The following is a 13,433-nucleotide window of genomic DNA, read 5'->3' as shown; positions in this document are numbered from 1 at the left end:
TTTCCTGGGCCAGCTTTTTCTGAGATACTCTTTTCAGATGCCAGCAAGAACTGTGGACACACGTGTAAATTGTGTTTCTGTCTCATGGTTCCAAAGAGCCCACCCCTGCCTCCAACCAGAACCCACCTGGGGTTCCTGCCAATGCCGAAGCTCCATGAAGGGCCTTGTAGACACTGACACGTACCACTGGGGTAATGGCTGTGTGCACAGAACTCTCAGACTCCACAATGGACCACAGGGACCATGGTCCAGATTGTCCAGAGGCCTGCCTGACCTGTGAATCCACACCTTCCTTCCGCTAGCTGCCTGTGCTGGCAGTAACCCCTCAGTCCCTGCGGAGATGACCCCAGAAGCAGCTACAGGCTGTGATGAATGGGTGCTGGCTGCTTCACATTCCAGCTCCCTTAGCCTCCAGCCATACAACTGTTCCACAGCTCCCCGAGGTCTCCTGAAGCACTGAGGCCCCTGCCGGCATCGTTTACCTGCTCACTAGTGCACCTGTCCGGGCTGCCTTTATTTCTATCCCCCTCCCTGCCCCCCCTCCTTCAGTGCTCCTGGGATCATCTCCCAAATAAACCACTTGCTTTCATGGCCTTGAACCAGATTCTTCCTCTCTAGGCCTTGTTTTTAGGGTCCTACCCAGGGTGGGTACTAAAGGAAGAGGGCCTGGACATTTTTCTGGCAAAGATAATGGTTATTCTTGTGACAGATTAAATCCTAACACTTTGGGAGGCTGAAGCAGCCTCAATTGTAAATTCAAACCCCACCTGGGTACCTAAGTCTCATCTCAAAAAATAAAAATGGGCTAGGGTTATGACTCCATGTAAGGCCCTGAGTTCAATTTCTGGGACTGCCAACAAGAAAATACAGTGGGGCCTTAGGGAGGTTCACGTTGCCCAGTGCATCTAAGTCACTTAGCTGGGACCCTCTTCAGATGTGGCTGTGCTCCTCCTGGGCCAGTGCATGGTACTGTCACTCATCTCAGCTGTCAGCATGGCAAAGAACAAAAACAACCTCTCAGAGGCCAGGACTTTCAAGCTGCATATAGGACAGTCTGTCACTGAGGCTACTGCCTCAGGTTCCTCCGGGGTACTCCTGGTAAATCTGAGATCTGCTCCCATTCCCCAAGATTCTGACTTAAGTGTGTCTGGGCAGGGCCCAATGTCCCCAACTGTGCAACATTCTAGGGAAATATGTTTCTACCTGCAGTCTTAGGAATTACTCTTCGGAATATGCACAGCAGGTGCCCATCCTCACTCCCTCAGGTGCAGGCTGCATCCCCTGAACTTGGCTTTGTCTGGTGCCCCTTTATCCAACATGGTGACAAAGTGAGACAACATCAGTTGAGTGGTGGTCCCGCACATCTCTTTCTCTTCAGAGGTGTCTCTCTCTGCTTCCTTCTCTCGGACCCACCTGCATCTTGAGCCCCACCCCTGATCTGGCCTTCTGGAATATGAGACACCCCATGGAACTGAGCTGCCACAGTCCAGGCCAGGTGGCTTCCTGCTGGCTCATCATGGAGCCTGGCTGAAATCACTGATTGCATCCCAGGTCAGCAGAATCCTCCAAAGCGTGAGAGTAATTTCTTAAGAAACAGGTGGTTGCTTTGTGCCCCTGAAGTTTTGAAGTGTCGTATGGCAACAAATAACTGAATGTGGATCACATTCAGGGACCTGGGGCTACTTGACAATTGGCTGAAAGCTGTGTGCCTCATGCTCCCACCTAAAAATGTTACAGTGACCAAAAAAAAAAAAAAAAAAAAAAAGGTACAAAGAACCTGGACCTCACTAACTTTCTGAAGCCCAAGGGCCACTAGTGATAAGTTCTGACATTCCCAGGGCTAGGCAAATCATAGACAGAAACTACTAGTGGGCTGCAATGCCTGCAAGGCAGCTCTGACCAGGGGCAGAGTCACCACTTGGCCAGGGTTTCTGGAGTGCTCTCTTTTAAAGAGAAACCAACCTGGCGTTTGTGGGACTCCCTGATGTCAAATAGAGGTGACTAAGCCCATGGTGGTACATGTCTGCAACCCCAGCTGAGGCAGAGGGAGGTTGTAACAGGAAGCAGGAGGACAGCAACTTACTGAGACTGGCTCAAAAGAAAAAAAATTCAAAAGGATTGGGGAAATGTATCAGCGCCTAAGCCTTCAGTTCAGTCCTCAGTCCCACAGAAACAAAACCACAGGTGACCAACTCAACTTCCATGAAATACAGTGAGGACCAAGAGGAAGCCCTGATTAGTACGTGGTCCAACTCGGCACCAATAGCATCTGGGGCTTGCTGGAAACACAGGCCCCTGGCCCCACTAGAATATTGTCTACATTTTATTACCACTGGAAAGTGACCTGTGTGCCAGAAAAGCACTGGACCACCTTTGAGCACTCCAGGGCTCCCACATCGAGGCTCAGAGTGCTTACACCTCCTGGTGACTCCTTTTAGTACCAATTTATTCAGGTAATAAAAAAATCCTCTGGCAGCAGGAAGACAAAACAGCAGATCCATAAAAAGGGCAACACCATCTCTCCTGCCTTTCCTTTTCCTGAGGAGCTTCCCATGAATGCAAAACAATTCTAGCTGGCAAATTTGTGATGAGGTCAGCATGATGTGGCCAGGAGACTCGTACCTGTAACTCACCCCTGTGCAGCGGGGTGGCTGGGATCTGCCCAACATGATTCTATCAGTGAGTTCCGCTCACTAGCACCTCTTCCCAGGAGACTGGGGACTCTTTGGCAGCAGCACAGACCCCCTAGGGTACAGGTCTCTGAGTAGCAGATACAGGCAGGTGGGGAAGCAGGCGTGGTCTCTCTGGGACATTGTATTGCTGGCGTGGCACATGCCCCAGCAGATGAATAGGCGAAGGCTGGGGCAAAGTGCCATCAGGCGTCTGGAGTGCTGGGAGCAGAGGCCACCTGCAGGGCCCCCATCAGTGGCTCTGGACTCTCCCTTGCTGAAGCTGGACTGTGGCTCTCTGAGCCTTTGGATGGGTCATCTGGGTGGCTCAGGGGTCAGTCCTTGAAGGGGCTGTGGGTGTCCCCAGGCTGCTCCTTCTCTGTGGCCAGGAGCTCCCCATTCATTTCCTGCAGTGGGTGGTACACGTAGTCCCCGTCCAGGTGCCGGTTCCTCTCTGCCCTGGAGCTCAGCAGCAAGGATACGTTGGCCACAATGCTGAGTAGCAGCAGGAACACCAGGGTCAGGGTGAGTGCCAGCCAGGTGGTCCTGGGGAAAAAAAGAGACCCAATGGGGGCCAGGGAGCAGCCACGTGGGGGCCTCCAGGGCCCACACTGCTCAAATGAGCCAAGTGGGGTCTGCAGCATGCTAAATACCCATGCAAGGAGCATCGGAGAGTTGCTATGTGGGATCCCTTCCCCTGATATATCCAGATAAGCCATTAAAAAAAATTGATGCTGACTTTCAGATGTTGCCGATACATTTTAAATGTTAAATTGTGCAAGCCAGATAAAACACAGCTGTGTATCTACCCCTAGAGGCCTCCAAGTTTCCATCCTGGGCTCCTGGGAATGCTATCAAAGCTGGGCTCCACACCAGGGGCCCCTTCCTCTAGGGCAGGGCACTGGCAAGGAACCAGGGCTTCAGGTGCTGAGGCTGCTTTTCCTCACAGCCAGGTGGAGGTCATCTGGGTGCACACAGCTATACAAAGCAGCCTGCAGCCACAGACGGATCGAGGTCCGTACAGCAAGGGGCTTGGAGCTCCCACCCGATGGAGTGCGAGCTTGGGCTCTGGGAACTCTGCCATGTCCTCCCCTGTTGTGTGTTTTCAGACTGCATCTGGCTTTCTTCATGAAAGGTCGGGGGCCCGCTGGGACCTAGTGAGCTGATCCAGCCTTCCCTAGACTCACCGGGTCAGCACCCCCAGAGTGTCCCTCCATAAGGCCTGGGAGCCTGGATTGTATACACACAATCTCCAGAATCAGGATGGGGCCCAGGCACGGGGCCTGGGCTGCTGGAGAAGAGAACCACAAGTGCAGAGGTTCTCAAAACGGAGTCCTTGAACCAGCAGCAACAGCTTTGCTTGGGATGGTGTTAGAAATGCAGTCCTGGCTCCCCCAAGACCTCAGGAGGCATTAGCTCTACTAGTAAGCCTTCTGGGAGTTCAACCTTGAGACCCATGTGTGGAAAACAAAGCAACCAGCAGCACCAAGTCTGAGCACTTAGAGGTGTCAAAAAGGAGCCCCGAAGGCCTCGGAGTCTGCAGTGGACCCTTTTCATCAGCTTTCTGCACTGTCAGGAGTGCCAGCCTCAGCTGGAACTGTCCCCCTGCTTCTAAAGGACAAATGCCACCTGTATGCCCAGATGACACTTTCTGGCCTCCTACAGCCCTGGATACCACCTTTCACAGGCCAGTGGGAGGATACCCAGCTTCCACCAAAGTACCCACCTGGAGAAAAAGGAGAACTCTCCTGCCCTAGGGGTGACCTCCAATGGCTGTAGACACTGCTTCACTGCAAGACATCAGAGATAGGCTGAAGGGCTGAGGCTGAAGGTAGAGGGTCATCCTCCCTGTCCCCAAGGTCCCAAGGGGCCCTGTACCTGGGGAGACACTGCAGTTGCCTGTCTGGGGGTCACAAGGACACTGGTGCTCACACTGGCAAGGCCTCTGGCAGCCTGGACCATACCAGCCAAGGGGACATTCTGCACAGGGGAGACAGGAGGACAGAGGTCAAGGCTGTTCTCTGAAGGAAAGAGGGTGCTTGGCAGTGTGCAGAGCTGGGAAGAAAGAGAAGCCCCTATTCTCCAAGGCTGGATCTTGAATAAGACTTGATCTGAAAGTAGGGTATGTGTACTGCCATTATGTCATGGATCTCAAGATGACATCAGCTTGGATTTAGGCCCCCCAGTCTCACTTATGACTAGAGGTCTTAATGAGAGGATCAGAAAGAGAAAGAAGAAACCTGTACAGGGAGGGGGCTGAGACTAGATGGATGCCCCCCAAGTCTTAGAACCCAGAGGAGCTGCTTCCAGGCAGAAGTTTCCTTTCGGGGTGCCAGTGGAGGCAGTGTGTCCTCCTACTCATGATCTTTGACTTGTGGCCCCTACTTTGACTCTGGCCACTTATTTTGTGGCATATGCCACAGCAGCCACAGGAACTCACATCAAGACTTGTTTGTGTGTGGTATTTGACCTCATGCTCTTCCTAATACGCTATATCCTCTGCCTCTTTAAAATTTGAGACAAGGTCTCATTAAGTTTTGAAATTGGCCAGAATGTACTCACACCTGGGAGCCTTTGGTCTCAGTCTCCCAGAGTGCAGGATTACAGATATGTCTCACTGCACCAGGCCTCCCGCAGAGACTTACACGTGAATAGAGTCAGAGATAGAGGCCACTTTCCAAGCAGAGGACAAGATACAGGCAGCCAAAGGGCTTGGAGTCAGTAGGGTCTGCTGGGGCCGAGAGGGAGCAGGGGTCTCACCTTCGCTGCAGTTGGACCCCGTCCATCCAGCATCGCAGCGGCAGCCAGCTGCCAAGACAAGACCAGGAGGCCGGTGAGGGTGGGCAGGGCGGGAGGCGGGAGCATCAGCCCCAGCAGCACTCACCTTCTGTGCACAGGCCGTGGTCACTGCAGTTGGCGGGGCCGCAGTCTAGCTCGCTGCAGGCAGTGCCCCGCCAAAAGCGCCCCTCACACTTGCAGTGGCCCTCCACGCATGTCCCATGGCCGCTGCAGTCAGGGGGCTGGCAGCGAGGTTCATGCACACACACCACAGTGGACACACGGCGGGGACAGCGCCACATATTGTCCTGGCTGTGGGGAGGGATGCTGTGTGTGAGGAGAGGCTACAGTGCTGGCCCGAGCTGACCCCTGCTTCAGGGATGAAGGCTGCTCCTTGTTACCCTGCTCTCACCCTTAGTCCCTTTACAAGCTCCTCCATTCCCAACCATCCTCCCACACCAGGGCCTTTGCACACACTGCACTCTGTAGGAAGGCACTCCCATTGCCACCTGGCTGCCACCTCCTCTTCAATCCCTGCTCTTACTTCACAATCCTCAGGGAGGCATTTCCTGACCAGCTGGCCCCTATGGTATGGACAGTACTGAGAACACAGGCGGACGCTCTCTAATTTAATTCAAATTCCCACAGCTTGGTGCACAGTAGTGGCTCACTATTGCTCAGCTGGAGGCAGAACTAGACTTTGACCTTCCAGAGGAGGTTCAGGTGTGCTTACCAGTGATCTGATGGGTAACTGGCCAAGGTCCCATTGAGCACAAAAGTGGCAGAGCCGCCCCCATCCAGGTTGATGGCATTGACCACACCCTGTCTCAGCAGGAACTCTGCCATCTCCCACAGGTTGACGCTGCAGCATAAGGGCAGCATGGTTGAGTGTCCCCATGCAGGCTTAGCTTAGCCTAAAGGGCACCCACAGTCTTCCTCTCCTAACCCCCAAGGTGAGCACAGGAGACTCTGCTCCTATGAGCTTGCTATTATGTGGCACAGGGGTCCTAAAGGGAAGAAGATGAATTCTGGAAGTGGCCCAGAACTTATAAACCCTCTTTATATGTGGAGACCAGGGCAGCTTTGTGGGAACACTCCCAAGGGAGAGTGGGTGAGGATACTGTCATGGGATGATAAGGGACAGCTCAGCCTGGAGGCCTCTGTCCCCAAAACTCACCCTCGCTGCTCTGTCTGTCCATCCACGTGGAAGAGCACCAGCTGCCCGTCATGGTCATGGCCCACAGCTGTCCTGGCTGACATCACATTCACAAACTTGCTGAAGGAACCTGAGGGAAGAGTGGGCTGGGTGCCAATCTGGCCCTCTGGGGGCCTCAGGGCTCTGCCTCCCACTTCTCACCACACATCAGTCCCCACCTCCCAGTCCAGGCCACCCCTTCTCTGCTCTGGATGCACAACAGCCTCCTTTCCAGTCTCTGTGCCTGCCCTCTGCCCTGTGCCAGCCGGCCCCCACCTTGGCAGCCAGAGGGCTTGGTGTACATCGTGACACCAGCCTCTAGTGGAAACCCATTAACAGACAGACTCCACAGTCCTGGTATGACCTCGTGGCCTCATCCTAACTCACTTCCTGGGCCTCCCCCCAGCCACCTTCTGCCTCAGGGCCTTTATACTTTCTGTTCCTTCTGGCTGAAAACTGTACTCCTCCCAAGCCCTGCCCATGGCTTGCTCCTTCTGATCCAAGGCTGCCTCCTCAGTGAGGTAGTCCCTGACCATCCACCCTAGAACAGCATGGGTCTGGGTCAGGGCATCCCTCTCCCACTCCAGTATTCTGCGTCACAGTGCTGCTCAGCTTCAGTGTTCATCAGAGTCACCCAGGGGGCTCAGCCAGACATGGCAGTGCCTTCCTGAAGTCTTTGTACTCCGGGAGGCTAAAGGAAAAGTACTGAAAGTTTGAGCCAAGACTGGCCCATTTAGTGAGTGAATGAGTCTGTCTGTCTGTCTCAAAAAAGAAAACAAAATTACCAAGAATTCCTTAAACACAGACTCTCAGCCTCCCCTTCTGGGATCCTAGTGCTAAAGATCTGAAGTAGGTGGGCTCACAGTTTTGCATAACAAGCTCCTGGGCTGAGAAGGCTGTTGATCTGTGAACGTTTTGCAGAGCTCCTCTGTTCTCATGCCTACAGCTCCTGTTCTTTCTCTCCTAATTTTTTCTTACCATTTACTAATTCATCTTATACGATTATACAACTATGACCTTCTAGACTACACCCTGTGACTCCCTAGTGCCCAGACCAGTGCTCAGAGCAAAGCACCTGCTCGATAAACGCCTGTCAAAGGCCTTAAGGACAGCATCCCCCACTGCCTGCTTCCTGCTGCTGCCAGACTGCCCTCCCCCGCACCTGTCTCCTGTGTCTCATCGCATTCGGTGGCCTGGCTCTCGTTGATGTAGATGCTCCCATTGCGAATCAGCCAAACAACCCCGCTCAGCAGCTGCACAAATGGATTCTCAGTGTCCAGCACCTCCTCCTCAGACAGGTACCTGGACCCAGGGAGGGTGAGAGACTCACTCACCTGCAGAGGCAGCTGGGGGCTTGGGCTCCTTCCTTCCTCCCATCTCAGCCTGGCTTGCTCACTCCTCCTCCTGTCCTAGGAACCTGCCTAGGCCTGCAGTCAGTACAGCTGTGGTGTTCTGCTGCTCTTTGGAATCTCCCTGTCATCAGAGCAGGGCAACAAGACTGAAGCTAAACAGGGAGCTCAAGTATCCCCTGTACACATACCTTTGCAAACTCCTTGTACTTTATGGTCCTCAATCTCCAGGCCAACACTCCCTCAAAAGTACCCCATTTCTCTTAATGCCTCTTTGCTTCTCCAACCCCACCGCTCCTTCACGCCCAGAATTGTGGCAGGCGCTTAAGTAGTCCTGTCACTTTCTAATAATTTACTCCTTCCGCGGGTCCCTCACACACTAAGCCTTCCTGAATCTCTGGCCCGTTGTTCCTGCTGTTCCTTCTGCCTGGGGTGCTTGCTCATGCTCCAGTTCTTCAATCTTTGGGCCTGCTCCATCTTTAAGTCTCAAAGGTCACCTTCTCAGAGGGGCCTATTTCTCACTCTACTAAAGTTAGCACTATGCGTAGTTGGTTCGCCTGGTTCATTGCTTCACTGAACACACCATCTGAACTTAACCTTGTTACCAGTATTTACTTGGCTTTTACTTTTCCTAGTAATGGGAGAGGTTCCTTAGGACAACCTGTGGGCCTTATCCTGGGTCACCTTACCAAAACAGAGCAGTTGCCTGACACAAAGCAAGTGCTCAGTGACACTGGGTGACGAACAAACTCTGCAGGGAAGGTACCATGTTACTATCTCCATTCTACAGATGGGAAAAAAAGGCTCAGCTCAGTTAGATGACTTGTACGAGACAACGGCATGGCCACAACCCAAATCTCACGCACTGTGCCCTTGACGGCTACGGGTTTTCCCTGCCTCCTCACCCGGTAACCAGGGTCCCGTCGCGGCGGATCCCGAACTGCGCGTTCTGCAGCCCCCCGGAGCTGCTCACCCGCCGCCCGTCGCTCACCACGTTCCCCAGGCACTCGCCCGTGTTCATGCGGAAGAAGCCGCCGTTCTGGGCTATGCGGCAGGTGGCCACCCGCGCCGTTTCCTCCACTGTGGCCCGGCGCTTCTGCGAGCAGCCTCCGGGACCGCCGGGCTCCAGCACCGAGAAGGTGCGCAAGGGCGCGGCGGCCCGGGTCAGGTGACCGGACACTGCGCGTCCTGAGAAGTGTGACACGAAGGTGCGCACCGACGGGGGTCCAGCTTCGTGGCTTGCTGGAGGCGGGGGCCAGCTCTCATGCTTGAGGCTCCCGGTGTGCACTGGCGTGCAGTCCCGGGCCGGGCGCAGGCGCGCGCGGGGGTAGGGCAGCAGCAGATCGTCATCGCGGGAGGCCCTGCGGGGATCCGGTGGCAGTGAGCTGAGGTGGCTTTTCCAAGGAACCCGGAAAACTGGGTGTTCCCGAGCCATGTTCACCCTCCCGGAAGCTGCACTCACCCCTCCTCGATGCCGCCGGACGCTTCCCGAAGGAAGCACGACAGCACAAGCAGGAAGAGAATTCCACGCCCGGTGGAGGCCGCCATGTTGACATGGACCTTCGGTCACGTGGGCCCTGCTCACGTGACTCCATGTCAGCCTTCGGCGGCCTTGAGTTCCCAAGCTATCGCGAGGTCTCTCCTCCAAAAGAGATTTTGGGTGGGGCTAAGGACTATTTGGAGGTAACTTCATGTTGTAATTTCAAATTTAGAGAAAGTTGAAACAGATTTTTACTGCTCTTACTCATGTTTACCGATTGTTTACACTTGCCTTAGTACTTTATTCATAAACTTTTGTTTTTCTAGAACTGATTGCAGCCTAGTTGCAGAGTTCCCCCTTTACCTGCACTTCAGTGTGATTTCTGAAAACAGGGCTGGTGTGTGTGTGTGTGTGTGTGTGTGTGTGTGTGTGTGTGTGTGTTTTGTTTGTTTGTAGTTTAGGGAAGGGTCTACAGGGTGTTCAAGGTCTCATTACTAGATCGGACTCATAGGGATCCGCCTGTTTACAGCTTCCCAAGAGCTGGGATTACAGGCGCATGTTACCATGCCCAGTCTCAATTGCCGTCTCAGAGTGCCCCCGGGGCGGGGCTGGCACTGCAGGCCCGGGGATCAAACCCCTGGCCCCTGTGCTTGCTTGTAGGCCCATTTAATCCACTGAGCTAGTTGGCCGGCCCAGGGCTGTTTTCTTATGTAACCACAGGACAAGTAAAATCAGTGTTATAGGCCTCTAAATTAGATAGAAATTATCAGGCAGTCAGAGAGGGAACAGGTCCTAGAAGGAATCAGTAGAGAAGATCACACCAAAATTGTGGCTGGAGACGAATTGGAAGAAGAGAGCCAGCTATTTGAGAAGCTAAAATACAGGATCATAAATTCAAGGGCAGACTAGGCAGGCACAAGGACCGGGCTTCAATTCCTGGTACCACATGCTGTGCTGGCTTCACCCGGGGCATGCCCAGGCCACCAACCAAGACCAGGCATAGTAGTGCAGGCCTCTAATCCCAGCTCTGGGGGTGGGGGAAACTGAAACAGGAGGATCACTACAAGTCTGAGCTATGTAGTGAGATCCTGTACCAAATACATTTCGCTTTCTAGTACTGCAAAAACACAAATACACAAAACAGAAAGAAAAACACAAACAGAAACCAAAAATAAAAAATGCCTAAGAATGTCAAGGGGACAAGACCAGGGGGTTAAAACAAGCCCAGGACCCTTCTGGATCTGAGACTTCTCTGAGCCCTGCCACCTCTGTACCTGAACCCTGCTGAATGAGCCCACAAGGCTGGCCCTAAAAAAGGAGCTGCTTTATTTTGTAGCATGTGCTTCAAGCTTCCTTTGAGATGCTGCTTTTTAGCAGTCTCCTCATCTTGGGGCAGTGTTCAGGGTCAGGCAGCGTTTGAGTTTTAGTGCAACACACAGGCACCCGGGAGACATTGCACTCTGGCTAGCTATTGGTATCACAGTGATGCCAGCTAGGCCAGGACCTTTCTGTTTGCAGGCAACATTGCCCCTGATTCTTTGAGCCAGTGTGTGATCAGGGTCAGCCTGCTGGTGTGGATAGTGTTCTTCCAAAGGTATATCCTCCCCAGAACTTCAGTATGACCTTATTTGAATATTGGATTTTTGTGGAGCTAATTAGCTAACATGAGGTCGGTAGTTAAGGGTAGATCCTCATACTGGAGAATGGATCCTAAATCCACTTTGACTGGTGCCCTCATGAGAAGAGACAGGGTACACACAAAGGAAGAAACATGGCCCAATGAAGAGGTAAGGCAGCAGCTCAAGCGATGTAACCATAGGAAAGCAAGGGCTAAAATTGCTGGCTACCACCAGAGGGTAGGAGAGAGGGCATGGAACAGCAAAGTTGTGACCGCCCTTCCTGGGCAACTGATGCAAATTTCTCTCAGGCTTTCAAGGAGATCATGACCCTGGTTCTCACTCCTTCTGCTGTCCTGCACAGAAGTTTGATTTTTACATAGGGTCATCAGTTTATCCTTCTGAAAAGCCACAGTTGTATATGTAAAGCCTTTTTAAAGGAATTCTAACAGGATCAATGTCTTCTGTCTGTGTTGTGTGGCATTAGTGATCCAAAAGACTGTGAGGGTATTTACAATATCCCAGAATCTGGCTTTGAGGTTTTTGCAGACAGGGGATTCTGTAATATACACTGTGTTTGGTAGGTGGTCCTCAGGTCCACTGAGCACATTTGAGACACCCTCCCCTCACTGTAGGAACCATGTATGTAGAGATGCCAGTTGGCCAAAACAGACGCCTACTAAAACTTGGACATTCTATTTGTTCAGTACTGAGAGTTGGACCCAGAGCCTTCACAATGAGCTATATCCCACACCTTTTAAAATTTTATTTATTTTTTAAGTTTACTTTTTTATTTTTATTTTTTTGAGCCAAGGTCATCTTACTATGTAGTTCAAGCTAGCTTTGAGAACTCACTATGTAGCCAATCTGGCCTCAGCCTCCTAAGTGCTGGGATCACAGGTGTGCACATCACCATACCCTGATTTATTTTTTATTTTGAGACAGGGTCTTGCTAAATTGCTAAATTGCTAGGCTGAGCTCAAACTTCAAATCCTGCTTTGGCCTCCAAGAGTTCTGAGACTATAACACATGCCACCACACCCAGTTTAGGTGTGTTTTCTTGAAAGTGATTTGTAAACAGGTTTTCCTGTAGCCACTTCCCTGGTTTGGTAATTTAAAACCTTCTGGAATGTGCTGACTCAGGCTTCAGTGAATAATCCATCCCAATTTCAGGAAGGATGCAGGTGGGCATAATTCCCTACTAATCTATTTATGTTCATCTGACTTCTCAAAAGATACATGTCTGTCTCAGTAAATTTTTTGCTTGTGAGACAATTAGAAAGAAATCCTTGAGGCATCCTGAGGGCCAAGGGTATTAAATTCTACCTCCTGGTTCCCCCAAGAAAACAGCAACCTCAGAAGCAAGTCAGTCCTGTCAGAGGAATCCATGAATGTCTTGTGGTCTGACAACTTGAGCACGACTGGGGGAAAGTGTTCAAAAGAAGGATTAGAGTGGTCTTCTGAGACCACCTCTCAGACAAGATTTAGAAGAACCTCCACCCACCTCCTCTCTAGGGCTGTTCAACTGGGCACAGAGGCACAGGGGACATTTTATTTCACAGAGGTGCAACTCAGTGAGCTGAGGTACCATGCACAGCAAATATGCTGCAGCTGTTCTCCACCTGGAGCCAAAGCAAGGCCATTCTGGCCATGTTCTTCCCACCTAGTTCGCTGCCATGCATACTTGTGTGCATGCCCCCATCACAGCACCACAGACAGCATTTGGATCTATGAGAAGTTTCTGGAAAGTCTTTCCCCACGTGATGAACCAGTGTCCAGATGCCTTCATGCTGAACAATGGTGAGTTGGGAATTCAAGAACCCTGAGGAGCCAGCTGCCCCTCCTGATGCTTTGCAGTATGCCCTGTTGATTGACGTCGGGATCTTGTGGCAGCAGGCAGTGCTTACCTGAGACTCACTATGTGACAGTTGCTGTGAACATGATCCTTCTAGCAGTGGAGGTAACACTGAGGTTGGTGCTGTCATCTTTGTGTTACTGAGGAGGAAATGAGTCTCTAAGAAGTCACTGACTTTGCCCAAGGACACAGTACTGGGGTCTCAATCCAGGCACTCTGAATACAGAGCACATCACTACTATGTTACACTGCATCTCTGAGATGACGTCACCACAAAATGTGACATCCTGGCCTCTGCATAGGATATGAAAAGCAGCGTGTGTTGTCTCTCACAGTACTCTTGAGTTCCAGCTCATGACTTGATCTGTTCTTCTTGGAGGCCCTTACTTCCCCCACTGGCAAGGATATAGTAGTTGACATCAGAAAAAATATCCTTTAAGTCTTGAGTATGGGTGCTCTGATTGGAAGGTCACCTCCAAAACTCACGTTGT

At 52.0% G+C, this 13,433-nt stretch overlaps 1 protein-coding gene across 1 annotated transcript; it reads right to left on the bottom strand.

Annotated features, from left to right (window-relative positions):
* Positions 1-2,429: 2,429 nt before the first annotated feature.
* On the bottom strand, positions 2,430-9,586 carry Nagpa (N-acetylglucosamine-1-phosphodiester alpha-N-acetylglucosaminidase). Its single transcript, XM_004627791.2, has 10 exons — positions 9,454-9,586; positions 8,897-9,352; positions 7,805-7,944; positions 6,625-6,733; positions 6,181-6,309; positions 5,554-5,759; positions 5,430-5,477; positions 4,548-4,649; positions 4,396-4,459; positions 2,430-3,215 (listed from the first exon to the last, which is right to left on the bottom strand). The coding sequence occupies exons 1-10, from the start codon at positions 9,537-9,539 to the stop codon at positions 3,005-3,007; spliced, it is 1,551 nt and encodes a 516-aa protein (XP_004627848.1). The 5' UTR covers positions 9,540-9,586; the 3' UTR covers positions 2,430-3,004.
* Between the last annotated feature and the right edge of the window lie 3,847 nt (positions 9,587-13,433).

This window comes from Octodon degus, unplaced genomic scaffold (assembly GCF_000260255.1).
Source record: "Octodon degus isolate 3935 unplaced genomic scaffold, OctDeg1.0 scaffold00021, whole genome shotgun sequence".
NCBI classification, from domain to species: Eukaryota; Metazoa; Chordata; class Mammalia; order Rodentia; family Octodontidae; genus Octodon; species Octodon degus.
This window is presented reverse-complemented; position numbering and strand designations above follow the sequence as displayed.

What these genes read in the sequence shown, in the direction of transcription:
- Nagpa (XM_004627791.2), bottom strand. Translation starts at nt 9,539, where the DNA reads ATGGCGGCCTCCACCGGGCGTGGAATTCTCTTCCTGCTTGTGCTGTCG. An exon ending in GGACAGACAGAGCAGCGAGG is followed by an intron (nt 6,310 to 6,624) that starts GTGAGTTTTGGG and finishes CTTATGCTGCAG; the next exon opens with CGTCAACCTGTGGGAGATGG. An exon ending in GAGTTCTCCTTTTTCTCCAG is followed by an intron (nt 3,216 to 4,395) that starts GTGGGTACTTTG and finishes TTTTTTCCCCAG; the next exon opens with GACCACCTGGCTGGCACTCA.